The following is a 25543-nucleotide window of genomic DNA, read 5'->3' as shown; positions in this document are numbered from 1 at the left end:
GATGGAAACCCAGTTCTAAGCAAAGAAGGGAAAGCAGAAAGGTGGAAGGAGTATATATAGGATCTATACAAGGGCGATGCTCTTGAGGACAATATTATAGAAATGGAAGAGGATGTAGATGAAGATGAAATAGGAGATATGATACTGCGTGAAGAGTTTGACAGAGCACTGAAAGACCTAAGTTGAAACAAGACCCCGGGAGTAGACAACATTCCATTAGAACTACTGACAGCCTTGGGAGAGCCAGGACTAACAAAACTCTACCATCTAGTGAGCAAGATGTATGAGACAGGCGAAATACCCTCAGACTTCAAGAACAATGTAATAATTCCAATCCCAAATAAACAGGTGTTGACAAATGTGAAAATTACCGAAGTATCAGTTTAATAAGCCACGGCTGCAAAATACTAAACGAATTCTTTACAGACGAATGTAAAAACTGGTAGAAGCCGACCTCGGGGAAGATCAGTTTGGGCTCCGTAGAAATGTTGAAACACGTGAGGCAATACTGACCGTACGACTTATGTTAGAAAATAGATTAAGGAAAGGCAAACCTACGTTTCTAGCCTTCGTAGACTTAGAGAAAGCTTTTGACAATGTTGACTGGAATACTCTCTTTCAAAATCTGAAGGTGGCAGGGGTAAAATACAGGGAGCGAAAGGCTATTTACAGCTTGCACAGAAACCAGATGGCAGTTATAAGACTCGAGGGACATGAAAGGGAAGCAGTGGCTGGGAAGGGAGTGAGATAGGGTCGTAGCCTATCCCCAATGTTACTCAATCTGTATATTGAGCAAGCAGTGAAGGAAACAAAAGGAAAATTCGGAGTAGGAATTAGAATCCATGGAGAAGAAATAAAAACTTTGAGGTTCGCCGATGACATTGCAATTCTGTCAGAGACAGCAAAGGACCTGCAAGAACAGCTCAACGGAATGTACAGTGTCTTGAAAGGAGGATATAAGGTGAACATCGACAAAAGCAAAACGAGGATTATGGAATGTAGTCGAATTAAATCGGGTGATGCTGTGGGAATTAGATTATGAAATGAGACACTTAAAGTAGTAAAGGAGGTTTGCTATTTGGGGAGCAAAATAACTGACGATGGTCGAAGTAGAGGGGATATAAAATGTAGACTGGCAATGGCAAGGAAAGTGTTTCTGAAGAAGAGAAATTTGTTAACATCGAGTATAGATTTAAGTGTCAGGAAGTCATTTCTAAATGTATTTGTTTGGAGTGTAGCCATGTATGGAAGTGAAACGTGGACAGTTTAGACAAGAAGAGAATAGAAGCTTTCGAAATGTGGTGCTACAGAAGAATGCTGAAGATTAGATGGGTAGATCACATAACTAATGAGGAGGTATTCAATAGAATTGGAGAGAAGAGAAATTTGTGGTACAACTTGACTAGAAGAAGGGATCGGTTGGTAGGGCATGTTCTGAGGCATCAAGGAATCACCAGTTTAGCATTGGAGGGCAGCGTGGAGGGTAAAAATCGTAGAGGGAGACCAAGAGATGAATACACTAAACAGATTCAGAAGAATGTAGGTTGCAGTAGGTACCGAGAGATGAAGAAGCTTGCACAGGATAGAGTAGCATGGAGAGCTGCATCAAACCAGTCTCTGGACTGAAGACCGCAACAACAACAACATAGAGTAATGTTAACGAGTCTTTGAATTATGATCGAAATCGTGTACAGCAGCCGAGATGCTCATACGTTAGTCACGTAAGAAGATCAGTGAGTGAAATGCCACCAGACAAATATCCTCGACCACATTTTTAAATGATTTCGACCAGCATTCAAAGGCATGTCTGGTGGATGATTCTCTAATCTATTATGTTTCTTACTTTTAGACAAATCACTTCATAAAGCCCTCCACCATTTCTTTATATCAATTATTTTTATTTTTAAGTTCTGTTCAGAAAGCATGAATTACGACGTATTTACATATCGATCGGTATTCGATCATTATTAAGAGTATATAGATCAAGAGAAATCAGAAAAGTTTGAATTTATACTGATATTTGTTAATTTTTGATACTTCAGCAGCAGCTGTCCGTGAAGTATTTCAATTTCCCCTCAGATCACTAACTTTTCGTTAATTACTCTGATTACTTTCAAGCAAATAAATCTTTCTCTGCAAAACTAGACCTCCCGCTGGTCAATTGGATACCCCGTTTGTCCACCTCCCACATCGTCTGACTATGAAATTTGGTACAAAAGTCCGTTGTGTAATTTCTACGGAGTCTTGTTTTTGTTCCGCTCAAAGATTTGACCAATATATGAATGCAGAAAATGCGATACGTCTGTCGTGTTGCTGTGTTTGCAGAGCACTGACGTGGGAGCCGTCCTCAAGTGCTGGGCTGCCCTGCCTATGGTGGGCATCCAGATCTTCCTGTACTGCTCGGGAGCCCACGACATCATGGAGCAGGTAAGGCAGCCTCTTGACAGCAACCTACTGCTAGTTACTGATAAACCGCGTGGCAGCTTGTACGATGCGCAGGATACCTACAAACTTCATCAAACAGAGTGAGACAGAGAGCGAGGACATGACAATCCTTTAGTGCGTAAAAGTTAAGGATAATGAAAAAATTTTCTCATCATTGTCGTTGAATTGTTGCACAACTGTGGAACAACTTCAGTTGTTTCCTAAGCCTTTAGTCCAAAGCACTCAGATATCGGTTAAAAGGCATCGTGGTTCAGCTGCGACCATCTTATTTGAATGAAATGTTTTATTCCTCACTTAGACTACGTGGTATAGATGCTGGCTGTTATGAGCCAAAGGGTCTACTGTTCTCCTTATGCAAACAAACTGGCACTTACTCTAGTATCATTATGTAAACAAACCACTCACTTGTGGTCTTAGTTGTGTTTATTTAACATCTAATTAATGGCCAATAGCCATAATTTTAATCACCACAATTTATTATCCAAGATGGGCACCGATTAGTGCACCTGTGCTCTGCTTTAGCCTAATGTTAATTATCATAATTTATGACTCCAGTACGTTTTACCTTATTGACCATAATTTATGATCCAAAAATGTCTGTTTTCCTTCCCTCATTCAGTTAGTGCATTCCTATTAATCCCGCACCACCACCCTGCCCATTACCACCTCTCTTCTGGTACCCAGCATCATGAGACACAACTTAGCATTGCTGCTCTGTTCCTCGGTCAAACAACAGTAGCAACAAATTCAGGTGATATTCACGACTTCGTTTTTTCTCAATTTCTAGCAGAGTTCCACGCCCAATAGTATTTTCTGCAAGCACATCTACATATGAAAGGCTTATTTCAATAGTGGTACAAGTCCATTACCTCCACTTTTCTGTCTATAAAGCTTCTCAAACTAATGAGCCAAACAAACAGAAAGAAAGGTTCATCTCTAGCAAGAAGCCATATGCTTGAATATTTCTGGTATCTCAACGGCAGATTTTTCAGCACTCATTTAACTTTACGACTCCGTATCTCAATATGAACAAAAATGGGCTTGTACCACTATTGAAATAAGCCCTTAATATGAGGCTGTTTACAGTTCTAGGGCTGTTTGTTACAATTCTGCCGATTTTCTCCCAATTTTCAAGAAAACGCAACTTCCAAAGGACACTCATATTCCACATTAAACAATTTCTGGAATACATTATTTAACAGCAAATACGTTCCTGCTATATATTATCTGCTAGTACTCCACTCTTGCCCGCCCGGTTGGCCGTGCGGTCTAACGCACCGCTTTCCGGGAGGGAAGGAGCGCCTGGTCCCCGGCACGAATCAGCCCAGCGGATTTGTGTCGAGGTCCGGTGAGCCGGCCAGTCTGTGGATGGTTTTTAGGCGGTTTTCCATCTGCCTCGGCGAATGTATGTTGGTTCCCCTTATTCCGCCTCAGCTACACTATGTCGGCGATTGCTGCGCAAACAAGTTCTCCATGTACGCGTACACCACCATTACTCTACCACGCAAACATAGGAGTTACACTCGTCTGGTGTGAGACGTTCCCTGGGGGGTCCACCGGGGGCCGAACAGCACAATAACCCTGGGTTCGGTGTGGGGCGGCGGAGGGGTGAAGTGGACTGCGGTAGTCGTCGTGGGGTTGCGGGCCACTGCGGCTGCGGCGGGGACGGAGCCTCTCTGTCGTTTCTAGGTCCCCGGTTAACATAACATAACATACCATAACTCCACTCTTTCGATTGTTGCTTACAGTTTTGGGGAAATTCGTTATTGTTTTTTCAATTCCATCTCAGTATTACAAACACACATGAGAATTTTAAATGATAAACAGTAACCACCAAGATCTCATGTTATACAATTTTTGCAGTGCGTTATCTAACAACAAATCTACTCTTGCTACGCACCAGGTCTACGTTTCACTGTAAGGAAACTATCCGTGCATTATTAGTGACTTAAAAATAATAATGTCACTAACAGGTCTGATTACACGGAATTGGTAAATAAAGAGAGGAATGTTTCTACAGTAAGAGCCTACATCGGTAAATTACACTAAGATCGCAAACTTGTGCCATTAACACTGGGATAAGATGGGGGGCCCGCATCTCGTGGTCGTGCGGTAGCGTTCTCGCTTCCCACGCCCGGGTTCCCGGGTTCGATTCCCGGCGGGGTCAGGGATTTTCTCTGCCTTGTGATGGCTGGGTGTTGTGTGCTGTCCTTAGGTTAGTTAGGTTTAAGTAGTTCTAAGTTCTAGGGGACTGATGACCATAGATGTTAAGTCCCATAGTGCTCAGAGCCATTTGAACCATTTAAGATGGGGGAAGCAATAACACCTTTATGTAAAAACACGTAAAATACTGGATGTCTTCGCCTCGTGATGACTGGGTGTTGTGTGATGTCCTTATGTTAGTTAGGTTTAAGTAGTTCTAAGTTCTAGGGGACTGATGACCATAGCTGTTAAGTCCCATAGTGCTCAGAGCCATTTGAACTGGATGTCTTCCCCACTTCCCACGTAAAGCCCGCCACAGCTCAGCACTCAACCGGGCTCGTCCTGTCTTTGCGCAGCATTGCGTCACTAACCCCTGTCTCCGCTCCAAAGAGTGCCACCGCAAAGTTTTCCTTGTAATCTCTGCTACTTGTCTGTCGGTCCATCGCAACGCTCCTGCTGCCTACTTCAGTGTATGCTTGTTGATATCACGACGCCTTCTAAATCGACACAAAAGGAGATAAATAATATGGTTAAGCCTCAGTCGATATCCTGAAATAGAGATAAAAACCTCCACTCCGCTGGACACACACATGCATGTGGTGGCTAGAACAATGATCCTCTGTGCTCTATAAACGTCTTCCCCATCCATCCATCCACCCGCAGACGTGTCTATGGAAGTCAGCTGGGGCCCTAGCGGGGAGCAGACACACCGCCAACCGCCACTGTAGTTGCAGAAAACTTACTATATAATTCGCTTCCATTTTAATGATGTCCAATCTGATCAAAAGTATCAGGACACCTAGTAGCAGATATTAATATGAGGCACCTCTATCGGTCGATCCGGGTGTGCCGTAAGTGCTTCGTTTTTTCGAGGTATTGTAGAGTAATACCCTCTAAGAATCAACAGTAATATTTCACCATTGCTTGATCCGTTTCGGATTATAAATACACAGAAACGGAGATAAAATAATTTGATTACAGTCTCGTTTACATCGCGTGGAAGGGTGAGGTGAAGACCGTTTCTTCTCACAACATTCTGAGGGAATTAGATAAGGAAATGAGACACTAAAAGTAGCAGACGATTTTTGCTATATGGGCACCAAAATAAGGGGTGACGTTCGAAATAAAGCACTCCGTCTTCAGGCCACAAGTGGCCCATCCGGACCATCCGACCGCCGTGTCAACCTCAGGTGAGGATGCGGATAGGAGGGGCGTGTGGTCAGCACACCGCTCTCCCGGTCGTTATGATGGTTTTCTTTGACCGGAGCCGCTACTATTCGGTCGAGTAGCTCCTCAATTGACATTACGAGGCTGAGTGCACCCCGAAAAATGGCAACAGCGCATGGCGGCTGGATGGTCACCCATCCAAGCGCCAGCCACACCCGAAAGCGCTTAACTTCGGTGCTCTCACGGGAACCGGTGTATCCACTGCGGCAAGGCCGTTGCCGACGGTCGAAATAGGGAGGATATAAAATGTAGACTGGCGATGGCAAGGAAAGCGTTTCTGAAGAAGAGAAATATGTTAACATCAAATATAGATTTAAATGTCAGGAAGTCTTTTCTGGAAGTATTTGTATGGAGTGTATCCATGTATGGATGCGAAGCATGGACAGTTTAGACAAGAAGAGAATAGAAGCTTTTGAAATGTGGTGCTACAGAAGAATGCTTAAGATTAGTTGGGTAGATCATGTAACTAATGAGGAGGCACTGAATAGAATTGGGAAGACGGGGAATTTGTGGCACAACTTGACTAGGAGAAGGGATCGATTGGTATGATACGTTCTGAGGCATCGAGATATCACCAACTTAGTACTTGAGGGAAGCGTGGAGGGTAAAAATCGTAGAGGGAGACCAAGAGATGAATACACTAAGCAGATTCAGAAGGATGTAGGTTTCAGTAGTTACTCGGAGATGAAGAGTTTAGCACAGGGTAGAGCAGCGTGGAGAACTGCATCAAACCAGTCTTTGGACTGAAGACCACAACAACAACAATCATTTTCTACACTTTTATTGCTGTTTTTAAGTGTTCATGTAAAATGTAACTAACAATAATAGGGGTCTGTTCACTTAAATTTTACTGATTCCCGTTAATATAATAATCATTCTTATATTTTGTATTATACATGCACATTTACTTTTTATATAGGTGATTTTTTCAAATGTATGCCGGATATTTCGTTGTCATATGATAACCTAATGTCAGTAGTTACCTCTGAACAAATGTATAAGCAAACCCACTTACTTACAACACACAACTAAAGTGATTTTTGGGGTATCTAGGCACCTTGAAAGGTGGTTAACAGGTAGGTGTTATACAATGATTTATTTGAAATTGCCTACAGTAAAATAATGAAACTGGCATATGAGAAAATGTCCACAAGACATATTACCATACTGTGTGGCATTGTGCTTCATGCATGAAGAAGCAGATTGTACTCTGAAATTTCTTAGAATTTTGTCCGACACAAGGAAAGCTTACTTGACATGTTAAGAAGCAGCTACGAAAAACAACAAAACAGGTCATCTTCAAAGAAAGGGTTACTCTTCACAGGATGATTTTTTAACATTAAATTTGTGACAACTTAAATCCGTTAAAGAGAAACAGTCAATACAAGTACTATTGTAAATGAAATTATCGATTACGTTCATGTAACCTGAAAATGAGTCCATGATTTAAGAGAATTAATTCATTAATATAAAGTGATAGTTGATAATGCAAACCATACTTATTCGATTTCTATTACAATGCAATAAAATCGCTTTTCCTAATTCCTTATTTCTCCTGCTATAAAATGATCGTATAGGAGTTGTATACTTTTAGATCTTTTGTCGCTAAAACAGTATAAATGTTCGTTAGTAATGCACAGTCAGAGAACATCTACACGCTGTGATTAACATCTTCTGTACTGCCACTTGCATATGTAGAAGATTGGATTATGTTGAAGCGTTAGAAATATTGAGGGAATGTTCCGCGATTAAACTTGCAATTTTCGTACCAAGGATATGATGAGGCGTTAGGTATCACTGTAGCATAGTGTCTCCCTTTAACTTCACAGTTAATACAGAAGTCACATTTTTTTAGGTGGGAAGCGAAAAGATATAGGTCTGGGAGTTTGGTAACTCACACTATTGTCTTTCATGTCGTGTGAATAAACGGCTCGGGCATAACAGCAAAACAGTCTGTGTAGTGAGGGAACAGTCACTATATTTAGCTGTCTGAATAGTTTTTTGCGCGGCTGACTTGATAGAAAGATTTAAAGCACCTAATCACGCGCAGAGAAAGAGGAAGTGCTCAAAAACATGGCATTTTAAACCTATGTATTTCGTTTTTATTATTTTTTATTTTATTTTATTTTATTTTATTTCTTTTTTTTTTTTTTTACAAAACAAACTTATCGGTTTCAAAGCATTGTCCGTTATACAAGGTCACTCCAAAAGAAATACACTTTTTTTTCAAAAATCCAACTTTTCTTCTACATCTTTGTTATTTACAGAGGTAACAGAAACATCCTTGCCGCTTATATTCAAATTTAATGCAACCATTTTTTACAAGGTACGCTATTGTAGCACTTCGTCGAGATGGCTGCTACACTTTTAAGTTCATCTAAAGGCCGTTCTCGATCTTCTTTTCTCTAAGTTCCTTTCACGAGGAAAAATAATATCACACCCCCAAGCGTATTTTATTCACAAATATAGATTTTTTTTACTTGTCGAGGAGTAGTTTTAGTGTTGCAAGATGATGGAAGAAGTGAGGTTTTTATCTCCATTGAGATATCGGCCTATTTGTGACCTCTAACAGTGAACTGGAGAAGGGAATATCTTAGCTGCCTAGCAAGTCACTTTCGGTCGGTTTGCCGCAGCTTTCTTTACGAACGCTTTCACTTTTCCGCTCCATGAGAGTACAGTTAAAGTGAAGTATTAAGAATATTTAGTTTCTCAAAAATGCCAGTGAGGTGAGCCATTTTCAATGGAAAATCTCCGTTGCTGAAACAGTCTACCAGAAAGTGACATTCCGTTAAGAAACAGAAACCTCCTTTCTCAGTTCAAACATTCTTTTTAGTATTTTACCCCTCGAAAGCCATGGAGAATTTCTAAAAAGGAGCAACTGAGTGTGTTTAGCTCCCATCTCCTCACACAGCACTTTAAAAAGCCCTGAATTTATAGATTTTGCCTTAATAATATTAACTATTTCTATAATCATTTGCAGCGCTGCATGAAGGGGTGGGCTAAGTTCTTTAGCGGCCAGAGCTTCCCAACGTATCATAGAGTGAGTTCATATTGCATCAGGAGTTATTGCACCAGCTTAACTTCCGCTCCCAACCCACCATGAATTCCAGACACTGAGCGAGAACCTCTGTTTGTGTGTGAATTCCTAAGAGACCAAACTGCTGAGGTCATCGCTCCCTAGACTTACACACGACTTAAACTAACTTATTATGCTAAGAACAACACACATACCCATGCCCGAGGTAGGACTCGAACCTCTGGCGGGAGGGGTCGCGCAGTCCGTGACATGGCATCTCAAACTGCGCGGCCCTCTCGAATGTTTAACTTATCAACGAAACGAACATAAGCAGTCAAATGAGCATCTTTATGAATGTTAGTCACTTCTTATAGTTGAAGTACGAAACATTTGTTTCGCAATTTATCGAGCAGCTGCTCGAGTAAATCGTGAGAAATGTTCAATATTCTTCTACGGACTGTGTCATTGGAGACAGGAATACTTTTCAACTATTGAGCAAATGTGTCACTAAAGACTGTTGATACTATTTAATAGCACTTGTAAACCCAGACTTCTACAAACTTATGTGGTCTCCTGCATTTAACAACTCTATGCGAAATCTGGGTAGACAATAAAACATTTGGTTCACTGACATACAATTCTTTTGGCTTCCCTGTTAATTCAGGATGTTTGGTTACAAGACATCGCTTGTTGGTCTTCACGCTATTAGCAGCTGAAGTAGTTAAACAAATTAAGCACCGTGAACATTCTTCATCATTGATTGTAGTTTTCGTGAAGCATAACAATAAAAAGCTTTCGTCATACCTTCTCGTTTTCGTCATTGGAGTATCTCCCCCCTCCCCCCCCCCCCCCCCCCCCCTGCGCCAATTGATGGACCACCGGTATCTTCATGTCCGTCACTAACCAGGAACCGCCTCATGCTGCAATCAATTTTTCCTCACGAAGTTTGGAAGACTGCAAGGAGGTTTCGAGATCAGGAACCAAAGCTTGCATTGCGTGCGATAGTTAAGGATACACAGCACAGCCGACAACGGGCGATTCTACCGACCGCTGACGTCACCTAGCTCGCCCGAACGTCCCAAGCAATGCTAAAAATACGACCGCGGTTTCATTGTCGTTGACGGCGTTTCGCGTCGACGCCGGCTGAAATTCAGGCCAGATCAATGGCGTCCCCTTTGACCGAAGTAAAATATAAAAGTAATTGTTTGTTACTAAAGATTTTTTAATTTAGTTTTTTTCATTTTTAATTCTTTAAATGTTCCTCTTCCCCCCTTCACGCCAGTCGCATCGCCACTCCCCACCCCCTCCCACACAGTTTCCAACGATATGTCTGAAGCAATGTGCTGTAATAGACTTCCTCTTTTGTGAGAAACAAATGAAATGACTGTATGGCATTATTGGCCGGGAAAACTCGTCTGGGGTTATTCGGCTGCCTAATGTAAGTCTCTTTATTTGGCGCCACTTTGGCGACTTGCGCGTCGATGATGAAATGATGATGAAGCTGACACAATACCCAGTCAGCGAGCGGTAAAATCGCCGACCCGGCCCGGAATCGAACCCCACCTCCCTTGAAAATAGTGACCAGTGACGGTTCTGTACTGTTCCTGATTGGAGGAAGCTCAGAACGACATGTCTTTACTTGTCTCGTGCCTCATTGGACAGCGTTAAGTGTCGTGTCACCGCAAGACACCGCACTGTCTAGGTTGTAGGCTTCAAATCGGCCGCTGTCCGTCAGTACACATCGGACCTGCGAGTCGCCACTGTCGACGCTAGCAGACCGAGCGCCGCCACTCGGCTGGTCTGATGAGGCAAGCTAGCGCACTGCCCAGTTCTACAGCCGACTTGAGTAGGAACGGTTCACTTGTTACAGCGTCAGAGATTCATTTGCAGAGACGCTGGTTAGCATAGCCTTCAGCTAAGTCAGTAGCTACGACCTAGCCAGGCGCCACATACAGTTTATGCATTGACAATTGATCTATATGTGTGAAGCAATCAGAATTGTAAAGAAGTATTCGCACTTCAGTCTATAACGGCACTTGTAAATATTATTGTACAAAGTCAAGATCGACGTTCACCGCTGATGCTGAATGAAAGCTAAGCATTTAATTGTATTACTGTCTACTAACTTTCTAATCACCTAAGATGTGCCGGCCGCGGTGGTCTCACGGTTCTAGGCGCTCAGTCCGGAACCGCGCGACTGCTACGGTCGCAGGTTCGAATCCTGCCTCGGGCATGGATGTGTGTGATGTCCTTAGGTTAGTTAGGTTTAAGTAGTTCTAAGTTCTAGGGGACTGATAACCATAGAAGTTAAGTCCCATAGTGCTCAGAGCCATTTGAACCATTTGAACCTAAGATGTTCCAGATACATCCCGTCAAGTATCGTTCATTGATCCTCACGTCAGCCTACGTGATCAACGCGTGCAATGACCACACCTCGTGATCAGACTAAGAGTCAAATTGCGTGACTCAGCCGGGTCACCCTTTTTCCATGAGGCCCAGTAGTTCCGCCTCACACACAACATTAAGAATGCGCTGTAGTAGGTTCTTTAGTAGCTCCAAAAATCGATTATGTGCCACATTACTTGTATATCAGAATATGAAGTAGCCGCACTATCGTAGGTCTTGTACCATACCATTTTACGTAAACGCTCGGGCAATAAGTCGATTCTGTAGCGATAGTTTGACAGTTATACACTCCTGGAAATGGAAAAAAGAACACATTGACACCGGTATGTCAGACCCACCATACTCGCTCCGGACACTGCGAGAGGGCTGTACAAGCAATGATCACACGCACGGCACAGCGGACACACCAGGAACCGCGGTGTTGGCCGTCGAATGGCGCTAGCTGCGCAGCATTTGTGCACCGCCGCCGTCAGTGTCAGCCAGTTTGCCGTGGCATACGGAGCTCCATCGCAGTCTTTAACACTGGTAGCATGCCGCGACAGCGTGGACGTGAACCGTATGTGCAGTTGACGGACTTTGAGCGAGGGCGTATAGTGGGCATGCGGGAGGCCGGGTGGACGTACCGCCGAATTGCTCAACACGTGGGGCGTGAGGTCTCCACAGTACATCGATGTTGTCGCCAGTGGTCGGCGGAAGGTGCACGTGCCCGTCGACCTGGGACCGGACCGCAGCGACGCACGGATGCACGCCAAGACCGTAGGATCCTACGCAGTGCCGTAGGGGACCGCACCGCCACTTCCCAGCAAATTAGGGACACTGTTGCTCCTGGGGTATCGGCGAGGACCATTCGCAACCGTCTCCATGAAGCTGGGCTACGGTCCCGCACACCGTTAGGCCGTCTTCCGCTCACGCCCCAACATCGTGCAGCCCGCCTCCAGTGGTGTCGCGACAGGCGTGAATGGAGGGACGAATGGAGACGTGTCGTCTTCAGCGATGAGAGTCGCTTCTGCCTTGGTGCCAATGATGGTCGTATGCGTGTTTGGCGCCGTGCAGGTGAGCGCCACAATCAGGACTGCATACGACCGAGGCACACAGGGCCAACACCCGGCATCATGGTGTGGGGAGCGATCTCCTACACTGGCCGTACACCACTGGTGATCGTCGAGGGGACACTGAATAGTGCACGGTACATCCAAACCGTCATCGAACCCATCGTTCTACCATTCCTAGACCGGCAAGGGAACTTGCTGTTCCAACAGGACAATGCACGTCCGCATGTATCCCGTGCCACCCAACGTGCTCTAGAAGGTGTAAGTCAACTACCCTGGCCAGCAAGATCTCCGGATCTGTCCCCCATTGAGCATGTTTGGGACTGGATGAAGCGTCGTCTCACGCGGTCTGCACGTCCAGCACGAACGCTGGTCCAACTGAGGTGCCAGGTGGAAATGGCATGGCAAGCTGTTCCACAGGACTACATCCAGCATCTCTACGATCGTCTCCATGGGAGAATAGCAGCCTGCATTGCTGCGAAAGGTGGATATACACTGTAATAGTGCCGACATTGTGCATGCTCTGTTGCCTGTGTCTATGTGCCTGTGGTTCTGTCAGTGTGATCATGTGATGTATCTGACCCCAGGAATGTGTCAATAAAGTTTCCCCTTCCTGGGACAATGAATTCACGGTGTTCTTATTTCAATTTCCAGGAGTGTATATTCACAACAGCTTACGTATGCTAAATGTTCACTTAACGTGGTTTACTGGTTAAAACTAGTCTAACGTGCATAATTATGAGCTACAATCAAAAATTATGCATGATTTTTCTACTGCTGTCTGTAAAAGTTATTCCTGTTTTAGCAGATAAAGGTGAGGAGGACAATGGTGGTTGACTGGTAAAAGGAATCATAAAACCACCTTATGGAAATCTACAAATAATTACTCGCCGTATAAAGTAAATATTTTGTCCTGTAATATGATGTTAGTAATGTTCAAACACTATTATCTATCGCCAAAGAATTTGTTGGTGTTGCAATGTAACAGAAAACCATCAATTATGTATTCTTATTGCTAAACAATCTTCATTCTGTAATGTTAATAGTACACAGACCGTTAAAATCGTTTCTAATTTTCTGCATACTTAATTGCGACTATGTTGCAAAATGATGATTACTGTCCCACGTTTCGAACTTTCTTGTTGTCTACATGGACATACGAAAAAACTGATGAATTTGTCACTCCTATACCTACTAACGCGCCACATCATTACGACCACTTGCCTAATTTGCGTGTTGGTCCATCTTCGCAACGTTAACACAGCAGCGGTACTGTAGTGATCTGCGCGGTTGCTAGTGGTCCTAATTGAACCGGCCCGTCAGAGTATTTCTGCGCCTTTCGTTGCCTTTGCCGACGTTTTCATGTAACAGAGAAGCGCGTCGTAATCTTTACGTTTTAGTGATTCGATATCAAAATATAGGAAAACCTTTTATGAAGTCTTCAATACAACAAGGTATCAGAGCCACAATGATACATCAACAATTTATTGACTACTAAATTTAATGATACATATCGAAGTAGGATCCATTTAAATCGCTTCAGTCTGTCTGAAATGGAGCAAACTGAATATTTCTTCAACACCGTTTTCGCTACTTGGAAAATATCTAAATATATGTGCAACACCTGCCGCTGTGGCCGAGTTGTTCTAGGCGCTTCAGGCTGGAACCGCGCGACCGCTACGGTAGCGGGTTCGAATCCTGCCTCGGGCATGGATGTGTGTGATTTCCTTAGGTTAGTTAGGTTTACGTAGTTCTAAGTTCTAGGGAACTGATGACCTCAGATGTTAAGTCCCATAGTGCTCAGAGCCATTTGAACCATTTGTGTGCAAATTTTCAAGAATTACGCCGTCCGTCGGACATATTCAACGCTTTGCGGCAGACTGTTTCAATTACTCCCTCATTAAAACAGTCAGCCCCATAACACTAGAATGAAATTTTCACTCTACAGCGGAGTGTGCGCTGATATGAAACTTTCTGGCAGATTAAAACTGTGTGCCGGACCGAGACTCGAACTCCGGACCTTTGCCTTTCGCGGGCAAGTGCTCTACCAACTGAGATACCCAAGCACGACTCACAGCCCGTCCTCACAGCTTGGTAGAGCACTTTCCCGCGAAAGGCAAAGGTCCCGAGTTCGAGTCTCGGTCCGGCGCACAGTTTTAACCTGCCAGAAAGTTTCAGCCCCATAACACATTACGCTAAAACGCGGTCCAGTTATATTAATGTAAGTAACCACAGCCTATGTTCGACGTCAGCGCGCAATAACCATTCACATAAGGCAGGTGGCAACACAAGCAGTGGAGGGAATATAAAGCGTGTGGACGTGGGAGGGGGGGGGGGGGGGGGGACGCGGGAAACAGTGCAGTCGATGTCGTAATACGGAAACCGAGCGATTTAGCGTGCAAAGGGGCATGATCATTGCTTTCGGGCCATTTCCGAGAAGATTAAGTTGGAAAACTGTTCCCGTACCGCCGTGGTTAAAATATACCGTGCATGGCAAAATGGCGCTATCCAAAACCGTCGCCGAGGCGAAAGTGGTGCACCACGGGCCATAAATGAACGATACATGCTGATTGCTTTTCATAGGTGACAAAGGCTGGAATTTACACGCCAGAGGCACAACTGGTCGTCATCTGAGTGGACAGAATGCTAGGGTCCAGGCTGGATCGTTATGGCCTGGGGAATGTTTCTATAGCATTCCTGGTAAGCAAAAAGGATGAACACAACTACACTACTGGCCATTAAAATTCCTACACCAAGAAAAAATGCAGATGATAAACGGGTGTTCATTGGACAAATATATTATACTAGAACTCACATGTGATTACATTTTCACGCAATTTCGATGCATAGATCCAGAGAAATTAGTACCCACAACAACCACCTCTGGCCGTGAAACAGCCCTGATACGCCTGGGCATTGAGTCAGAGCTTGTATGGCGTGTACAGGTACAGCTGCTCATGCAGCTTCAACACGATACCACAGTTCATCAAGAGTAGTGACTGGCGCCTTGTGACGAGCCAGTTGCTCGGCCACCACTGACCAGACGTTTCCAATTGGTGACAGATCTGGAGAATGTGCTGGCCAGGGCATCAGTCGAACATTTTCTGTATCCAGAGAGGCCCGTACAGGACCTGCAACATGCGGTCGTGCATTATCCTGCTGAAATGTAGGGTTTCGCAGGGATCGAATGAAGGGTAGAGTCGCGGGTCGTAACACATCTGAAATGTAACGTCTTCTGTTCAAAGTGCCGTCAATGCGGACAAGAGGTGAACGAGACGTGTAACCATTGGCACCCCATACTATCACGCCGAGTGATACGCCGGTATGGCGATGACGAATACACGCTTCCAATGCGCGTTTACCGCGATGTCGCCAAACACTGATGCGATCATCATGATGCTGTAAACGGAACCCGGATTCATCCGAAAAAATGACGTCTTGCCATTCTTGCACCCAGGTTCGTCGTTGAGTATACCATCGCAGGCGCTCCTGTCTGTGATGCAGCGTCAAGGGTAACTGCTGCCATGGTCTCCGAGCTGATAGTCCATGCTGCTGCAAACGTCGTCGAACTGTTCGTGGAGATGGTTGTTGTCTTGAGAACGTCCTCATCTGTTGACTCAGGGATCGAGACGTGGCTGCACGATCCGTTACAGTCATGGGGATAAGATGCCTGTCATCTCGACTGCTAGTGATACGAGGTCGTTGGGATCGAGCACGGCGTTCCGTATTACCCTCCTCAACCCACCGATTCAATATTCTACTAACAGTCATTGGATCTCGACCAACGCGGGCAGAAATGTCGCGATACGATAAACCGCAACCGCTACTATCCGACCTTTATCAAAGTCGGAAACGTGATGGTACGCATTTCTCCTCCTTACACGAGGTATCACAACAACGTTTCACCAGACAACGCCGGTCAACTGCTGTTTGTGTATGAAAAATCGGTTGGAAACTTTCCTCATTTCTGCACGTTGTAGGTGTCGCCACCGGTGCCAGCCTTGTGTGAATGCTCTGGAAAGCTAATCATTTGCATATGGCAGCGTCTTCTTCCTGTCGGTTAAATTTCGCGACTGTAGCACGTCATCTTCGTGGTGTAGCAATTTTAATGGCCAGTAGTGTATGCATCAGTCTTTGGGGACCATGTCCACTCCTACACGGAGTTCTTTTTTTCTCTAAATGATGGCATCTATCAGCAGGACAATGCAACGTGTCACACAATTAGCAGCGTACGTGCGAATTCAAACCCAATCGAGAACAGGACTCCAAATCCCCGTCAGTATCTTCCAGAGCCTCCGTGACCCTCTTCCTGCACGCCTCGCAGCTATCCGCGCTGCGAAAGGTGGTTATTCAAGGTTTTGGCGGGTAGTCACATTAATGTGAGTGTACAGTGTAACATGGCCAATATGCTTCTATAGTTCAGCAAGCAAGACAGTCCGCAAATTTCTTCACTTGTAACATGTATGGCTGAATGCATTCATTGATGGCTGGATCCCATAGAGTTACTAAACTGCTGGTTGTGTTGACTGGTGCGGTTCACCCCTGTTCCAAACAGTCCGAAACATTCTTTATGGGATTAAGATTGAGTGATTCAATGGGCCAGTCGAGGCGCAATGTGGTGTCTGAGTATTCGTCGAACCGGGAACATGAGTATACAGCCATGTGAACATAGCTGATGCCATCTTGAAAGGCTGGAATGTTCACAGCATACTCAACACGAACATGTGGAAGAAAGGAAAACACTTGATACACGGAAGATGTTAAACAAGCATCCTGGTCCATGTTCACGTTAAGTGAAGGAGTGAGACCAAGTCATGGTGATACAAGAAGCCCCAAACATCACAGAAACACCTTCGGCCTCAACTAGAGCCTCCAAACGCTGAAAATTGCACGCCTCGTTGACCCGGCGATATACGTGACGCCTCGCATGTGTTGAAAAGGGAGGGAGCTGCGACTCTTCGCACCAGACAACTGCCCTCCAGGCATCTACTGTCCAGTTTCTAAGTTGTTAGGCGCCATGAAGAAGTGTAGCCTTATTTGCTTCTGCGAGGTACCCAACCACAAAATATGTCAACTTACGCAAATGCCTTCGCAGTGCTTGATCGGAATTTAGGTTCAAATGTTCAAATGTGTGTGAAATCTTATGGGACTTAACCTCTAAGGTCATCAGTCCCTAAGCTTACACACTTCTTAACCTAGATTATCCTAAGGACAAACACACACACCCATACCCGAGGGAGGGCTCGAAACTCCGCCGGGACCAGCCGCACAGTCCATGACTGCAGCGCCTGGGACCGCTCGGCTAATCCCGCGTGGCTGGAATTTAGGTGAGATGGACATCTTCCCTGACGGCAATTTAGATTGAGGTGACAAACTGATATTTATCAACGCCTGTAAGCATCTAATGGTCTGGATTTAATTGTAATTTCACTCTAATGAACGTTCGTACGGATGTAGGCTATACATTTTTGTAATATGCATAATATATACATACGAGGGCTGGAACGTTAGTAGTGGCAACTATTTATTTACAGCGCGTAAAATAAATACGCGTTTCAAAGTTTTACTGACCTTCAAAGTAGTCACCAGCATTGTGTATAACCCGCTGCCAGCGATGTGGCTACTCTTAGCAGTGCCAGTTGTGTTGACAGTTCGAGCGGCGCGGTCTATTGCCCGAAGAATTTGTAGCAGTTCTGAAGCGAACGCCGTGAAGTGTTTCCTTCAGTTTAGAAGTCGAGATGAACTTACGAGGGCTTAAGTCAGGGGAGTGCAGTAGGTGGTATAGCACTTAGCAGGCCCATCAGTCAAACAAATCAGTGACAGCTTGAACTGTACTTGCTTGAGCATTGTCCTGCAAAATGACGGTCAGGTCCTGCAGAAAGTTTCATCACTTCTGTCTCTATGCTTTTCATTTTTGGAACACAGCCTACGACCAGCTTAGAGACAGAAGTGATGGCACTTTCTGCAGAACCTGACCATCATTTTGCAGGACAATACTCAAGCACGTATAGTACAAGCTGTTACGATTTGTTTGACTGATGGGGCTGCTAAGTGCTGTACCACCTACTGAACTCCGCTGACTTAAGCCCTCGTGAGTTCAACTCGATTTCTAAACTGAAGGAAACACTTCACGGCGTTCGCTTCAGAACTGTTACAAATTCTTCGGGCAATAGACCGCGCCGCTCGAACTGTCAACACAACTGGCATTGCTAAGAGTATCCTACGACTTCTACATCGCTGTCAACGGGTTATACACAATGCTGGTGACGACTTTGAAGGTCAGTAAAACTTTGAAACACGTATCTATTTTGTAGGAGCTGTAAATAAATAGTTGCCACTATTAACGTTCCAACCCTCGTACGTATGTAATACATAAAGGGGAAGGGTACTTACCACGAACCTCGAAAAGTTCTTGGCCGATTTAGTTCAAATTTTTACACGATACTTTACTAAACATTCAGAGGGAAATGGGCATAGAGAGGGAGGAGGAGTAGATGGACAGAGGGAGACATGTAGGGGGGAGGAGCAGATGTACGGAGAGAGAGGGGGGATATGAGAAGATGGGCATAGAGGGTGGGGGGGGGGGGGGTGCAAGGAATGTAGCCTGTATGTGCAATTCCCATACATATTGTAAGTAGGCTGTTTAGGTTTTTGTGTTGGTAACGCCACGTAGCGCTCTGTATGAAAATCACTGGCTGCGCTGTGTTCAGTCTGTAGCCGGTTGGCATTGTTGGAATATTCGCTATTGTAGTGTTGGGCAGTTGGATGTGAACAGCGCGTAGCGTTGCGCAGTTGGAGGTGAGCCGCTAGCAGTGGTGGATGTGGGAAGAGAGATGGCAGAGTTTTGAGAGCGGACGATCTGGACGTGTGTCCGTCAGAAAAACGAAATTTGTAAGACTGGATGTCATGAACTGATATATATATATATAATGACTTTTGAACACTATTAAGGTAAATACATTCTTTGTTCTCAATCAAAATCTTTCATTTGCTAACTATGCCTATCAGTAGTTAGTGCCTTCAGTAGTTTGAGTTTTTTATTTAGCTGGCAGCATTAGCGCTCGCTGTATTGCAGTAGTTCGAGTAACGAAGATTTTTGTGAGGTAAGTGATTCATGAAAGGATAGGTTATTGTTAGTCAGGGCCATTCTTTTGTAGGGATTATTGAAAGTCAGACTGCGTTGCGCTAAAAATATTGTGTGTCAGTTTAGAGTTGATCAGAATAAGTAAAGAGAGAAATGTCTGAGTACGTTCAGTTTTGCTCAGCTGTTTGAAAATCAAATAACGTAGAGATTTTCGAGCACTGTAGATCATAAATTTTTCTAAGGGGATGTTTCAATATTTAACAATTGCGAAGCATTGCCGGGTTCGCTCGTTTTCTAATTAAAAATGAGTGTATGATACCACAATAAAGAGTTATTTTGACAATGAGGAGGGGCCTTACCTGTTTTATCTCTCATTCATTTTTTTCGCTGACGCGTAAGAATTCACTACGGAGAACACACGCACATTCTACAATTTATCTAGTACCAGTGACAACAGGAACCTCACTTTTTATACTGCTGTTAAAATTACACTTTTATTTTGGCATGATAAAATAGTGATTGCATCGATTTAAAATTGTCAAGTATCCACTATAACGTCTTCAGACTTGCTTAGTAGAATGTAAAGGGAAAACCTTGCTAACTAAACCTATTGAAAATACAGGGTGGCGTAGATAAAAGTAGCCCATGTAGGTATAAAGGATATGCTGTATAAAGGAAATGGGCTTATCGTGTACTTACTACCAAAAACACTGTGAAAAATACATGTGTAGACTATGTTGAAAGTGATCCCCGCAATATCAATACACGGCTTTACACGTCCAAGCATATTCAGATACACCCGGCGTAAAGCTCGGATATCGAGGGCGGCAACTTCACGGCTGATGTCTTTCATTTCCTGTATCGTGTGTGAATTTTTTCAAACCTGATCTTCAAATAACCCCACACGAAAAAATCATATGTTGTTAGATCCCGCGAACGTGGTGGCCATAAATGTTTGCTGACAGTTCGTTCCTCAGTGAAGACATCATGGACTCGTTCCAGGGACATCTTAGAAGTGTGGCACGTTGCCCCATCTTGCTGGAAGAAGCAGTATTGTCTTTCACATTCAGTGAGTTGAACACAAAATGCATCAAAAATTTTCATTTACGCAACCGTGTTGAGGGCAATGTCAAAAAATATCGAGCCAATGATGCGCGTTCCTGTTACACCGCACCAAAGGCCAATTTTTTCGTCATAGAGTGGTTGCTGACACACAGTTGGGTTCAAATGGCTCTGAGCACCATGGGACTTAGCAACTGAGGCCATCAGTACCCCATAACTTAGAACTACTTAAACCTAACTAACCTAAGGACATCACACACACCCATGCCCGAGGCAGGATTCGAACCTGCGACCGTAGCGGTCGCGCGGTTCCAGACTGAAGCGCCTAGAACCGCTCGGCCACACCAGCCAACGCTGACACACAGTGCTAGGGTTTCCCGTTGCCCAGTATCTCATGTTCCGTAGATTCGCATGACCAGTAAGATGAAATCATGCTTCATCACTCATGATGTAATGGAAAAGGTCTAATAAACTATCGATGATGTTATTCAGCAGTCATGTGCAGTAATCTACTCGCTTCTGACTGTTACCCTCCCGTTATGCTGCACGACCGTCGCACAATATGGCTAATGAACAAAGTAAGAGCATATGGACTATCAGACCAATTGTGTGATTGGATTGAAGAGTTCCTAGATAACAGAACGCAGCATGTCATTCTCAATGGAGAGAAGTCTTCCGAAGTAAAAGTGGTTTCAGGTGTGCCGCAGGGGAGTGACGTAGGACCGTTGCTATTCACAATGTACATAAATGACCTTGTGGATAACATCGGAAATTCACTGAGGATTTTTCCGGATGATGCTGTGGTATATCGAGAGGTTGTAACAATGGAAAATTGTACTGAAATGCAGGAGGATCTGCAACGAATTGACGCATGGTGCAGGAAATGGCAATTGAATCTCAATGTGGACAAGTGTAAAGTGCTGCGAATACATAGAAAGAAATATCATTTTTCATGTAGCTACAATACAGCAGGTCAGCAACTGGAAGCAGTTAATTCCATAAAATATCTGGGAGTAGGCATTAGAAGTGATTTAAAATGGAATGATCATATAAAATTAATCGTCGGTAAAGCAGATGCCTGACTGAGATTCATTGGAAGAATCCTAAGGAACTGCAGTCCGAACAAAGGAAGTAGGTTACAGTAAGCTTGTTCGCCCACTGCGTGTACACTGCTCAGCAATGTGGGATCCGTACCAGATGGAGTTGATAGAAGAGGTGGAGAAGATCCAACGGAGAGCAGCGCGCTTCGTTACAGGATCATTTAGTAATCGCGAAAGCGTTACGGTGATGATAGATAAACTCCAATGGAAGATTCTGCAAGAGAGACGCTCAGTACCTCGGTACGGGCTTTTGTTGAAGTTTCGAGAACATACCTTCACAGAGGAGTCAAGCAGTATATTGCTCCCTCCTACGTATATCTCGTGAAGAGACCATGAGCATAAAACCAGAGAGATTAGAGCCCACACAGAGGCATACCGACAATCTTTCTTTCCACGAACAATACGAGACTGGAATAGAAGGGAGAACCGATAGAGGTACTCAAAGTACCCTCCGCCACACCCCGTCAGGTGGCTTGCGGAGTATGGATGTAGATGTAGATGTACAAAATTAAGACTTTTCAATATCCACTGCCAACTCTTCCTACTTACATGCGCCTGGTTGGCCGACCTGCGTGTAGACGTCTTTGACCTCTGAATAATTCTTCGGCGAATGTCTCCAATAACTGAAAGAATTCTCTGTCCTTTTACATTTTGCACAGATACATAGGTGCGCCAATTCTTATACACACTCTATACTGCGATCTTTGCTTGTACGCCTCCATCCGGATACTTGACCCCGGCCGGCCGTTGTAACCGAGTCGTTCTAGGCGCTTCAGTCCGGAACTACGCGGCTGCTACGGCCGCAGGTTCGAATCCTGCCTCGGGCATGGATGTATGTGATGTCCTTAGGTTAGTTAGGTTTACGTAGTCCTAAGTCTAGGGGACTGATGACCTCAGATCTTAAGTCCCATAGTGCTTAGAGCCATTTGCACCATTTTTGAACTTGACCTCGAAAATTTTGCGAGTTCCCTAAATCGAAACTGCTTTAACATATGCTTCCACAATTTCAATTCTTTCTTCAATCGAGAAAGTCATTTAGCAGACAGCAAAGAGACACCTAATTTCACTGATGAAATAACAGAAATGCTGACATAAGAATATTAATAACCGGTTATTGCATAAAACTGTCCAGTGTTGTAGCTGTTTACTCTGATTCAGGAGTCGAAAAAATGCATTCGCATTCAAAGTGGAGGCGGGCTACTTTTAACTACTCCTTGCTGTACAACCTAATGTGGTGTCACCGTCAGACACCACATTTGCTAGGTGGTAGCCTTTAAATCGGCCGCGGTCCGTTAGTATACGTCGGACCCGCGTGTCGCCACTATCAGTGACTGCAGACCGAGCGCCGCCACACGGCAGGTCTAGAGAGACTCCCTAGCACTCGCCCCAGTTGTACAGCCGACTTTGCTAGCATTGGTTCACTGTCTACATACGCTCTCATTTGCAGAGACGACAGTTTAGCATAGCCTTCAGCTACGTCATTTGCTACGACCTAGCAAGGCGCCATATTCAGTTACTATTCTGAACAGATAACATTGTGAACCATGTACTGTCAAGAGCGACGTTCATCATTAATGGATTAAAGTTAAGTATGAAATTAATTACGTCCGCTTTCTGAATTCTCATTCCTCGTCATGTTCCAGACCTCACGTCAGTATAGTTCTTCCCTCCTCACGCCACCCTGCGTGAGCTAAAACGCGTGCATTTCGGCCCCCTCTCGTAACACAGTGTAGGCTCTTCTGCCAACACAAAACTTAACGTGAATCGATACTGTCAACAGTGTGAAACATTAACAGTGTAGAACAAGTTGTACAAGTGGCTCTCCTAAGGTATATAATCTAGCCTAAATTAATTTAACCAAGCGGAATCAGAAGAAAGTGGGGCAACTGAACGCCCCCAGAGGAACTTTCGGGACAGCGGGATATTTTGAAAAAAAAAAAAAAAAAAAACGGGACTGTCCTGGTAAAAACTGGACGGACGGTCACCCATCTTGAGTGTTCCCTTGTGCACAGGCGGAGACGGTGTCCAGCGCGGCTTACGACTGCTCCTGGTTGGGGGCGGACCGGAGGCGGCGACGCGCGCTGCTGCTGGTCATGTGCCGAGCCCAGAGGCCGCTGCAGCTCACAGCAGGCAAGCTCTACCCTATCAACAGGCCCACATTCCTCTCGGTAAGTGCTACCACTACACCACACCCCAACAAGAGCTTTTCCTGCTCCGCTCCGCGACTGGATTCGTGATTTCCTGTCAGAAAGGTCACAGTTCGTGGTAATAGACGGAAAGTCATCGGGTAAAACACAAGTAATATCCGGCGTCCCCCAAGGAAGTGTTATAGGCCCTCTATTATTCCTGATATTTATTAATGACATAGGAGACAATCTGAGTAGCCGTCTTAGATTGTTTGCAGATTGATGCTGTCATTTACCGTCTTGTAAAGTCATCAGATGATCAAAACGACTTGCAAAATGATTGAGATAAGATATATGTATGGTGCGAAAAGTGGCAATTGACCCTGAATAAAGAAAAGTGCGAAGTTATTCACATGCGTACTAAAAGAAATCAGCTAAATTTCAATTACGTCATAAGTCACACAAATCTGAGGGCTGTAAATTCAACTAAATACTTAGGGATTACAATTACAAATAACCTAAATTGGAACGATCGCATAGATAATATTGTAGGTAGAGCAAACCAAAGACTGCGATTCATTCGCAGAACACTTAGAAGGTGCAACAGGTCTACCAAAGAGACTGCTTGCACTGCGTTTGTCCGCCGTATTCTGGAGTACTGCTGTGCGGTGTGGGATCCGCATCAGTCGGGACTGACGAATGACATCGAAAAAGTACAAAGAAGGGCAGCTCGTTTTGTATTATCGTGAAATAGGGGAGATAGTGACACAGACATGATACGTGAATTGCAGTGGCAATCATTAAAACAAAGGCGTTTTTCGTTGTGACGGGATCTTCTCATGAAATTTCAATCACCAGTTTTCTCCTCCGATTGCGAAAACATTCTGTTGGCACCCACCCACATAGGCAGAAATGATCATCACGATAAAATAAGAGAAATCAGGGTTCGCACGGAGAAATTTAAGTGCTCGTTTTTCCCGCGTGCCGTTCGAGAGTGGAACGGTAGAGAGACAGCATGAAGGTGGTTCATTGAACCCTCTGCTAGGCACTTTATTGTGAATAGCAGAGTAATCACGTAAATGTAGATGATATAGATGTAGATGTAGAAAATAGACCAGGTGACTAACTCGTGGACATTTCACAGTTTGGCACAGTGTCAGGTAACCACTCTTGTATAAGTGTACACCATTAATCTCACGTAAGTACATACACGAGGGGCGTTCAATACGTCATGTAGCACTTTTTATTCCCGGAAATTTTCGACTGAAAAAATGCGGAATTTGTTGTGGGACATCGAACAATTACCCCCGCTTTAGCCCCTATTCTTTCATGAAGTTCAGACAGGTGGCAGCACTGTACGTAGCCTTCAAAATGGCGTCTGTAACGGAGGAGCAGAGAGCTGTCATTGAGTTTCTTTTGGCGGAAAACCAGAGCACCGCAGATATTCATAGGCTCTTGCAGACTGTCTGCAGAGACCTGGCAATGAAAGAGAGCGCAGTGTGTGTCGTTGGGCGAGGCATCTGTCATCGTCGCACGAGGCCGCGCAGACCTGTCCGAACTCCTACGTGCCGGCCGGCCGCCCAAAGCTATGACTCCTACACTGCTGGAACGTCCGGACACTCTCGTTCGAGGTGACCGACAGTTCACAATCAAACACCTCGCTGCTCAACTGGACGTCTCTGTTGGTAGTGCTGACACCCTCGACCACACCAGTTGGGGTACTCGAAGCTGTGCGCCCGCTAGGTTCCTTCTCGCCCAACAGAAAACCATAAAGATCAAAGAAGGACCATTTGTGCGGCATTGCTTGTGCGTCACGAGGCTTGTCG

General features: G+C 44.6%; 1 protein-coding gene across 1 annotated transcript in view; it reads left to right on the top strand.

Moving 5' to 3' along the window:
* LOC126482185 (odorant receptor Or2-like) overlaps positions 1-25543 on the top strand; it is a 103549-nt gene that overhangs the window by 39285 nt on the left and 38721 nt on the right. The window contains exons 4-5 of the mRNA XM_050106164.1: positions 2326-2427; positions 23604-23759. Of these exons, the coding sequence (XP_049962121.1) occupies positions 2326-2427; positions 23604-23759 (258 nt within the window). The remainder of the gene's footprint in view (positions 1-2325; positions 2428-23603; positions 23760-25543) is intronic.

The sequence above is a fragment of the Schistocerca serialis genome, chromosome 5, assembly GCF_023864345.2.
Source record: "Schistocerca serialis cubense isolate TAMUIC-IGC-003099 chromosome 5, iqSchSeri2.2, whole genome shotgun sequence".
NCBI lineage: Eukaryota > Metazoa > Arthropoda > Insecta > Orthoptera > Acrididae > Schistocerca > Schistocerca serialis.
Note: the sequence above shows the minus strand (reverse complement) of the source record. Positions and strands in the feature narration are given on the sequence as shown.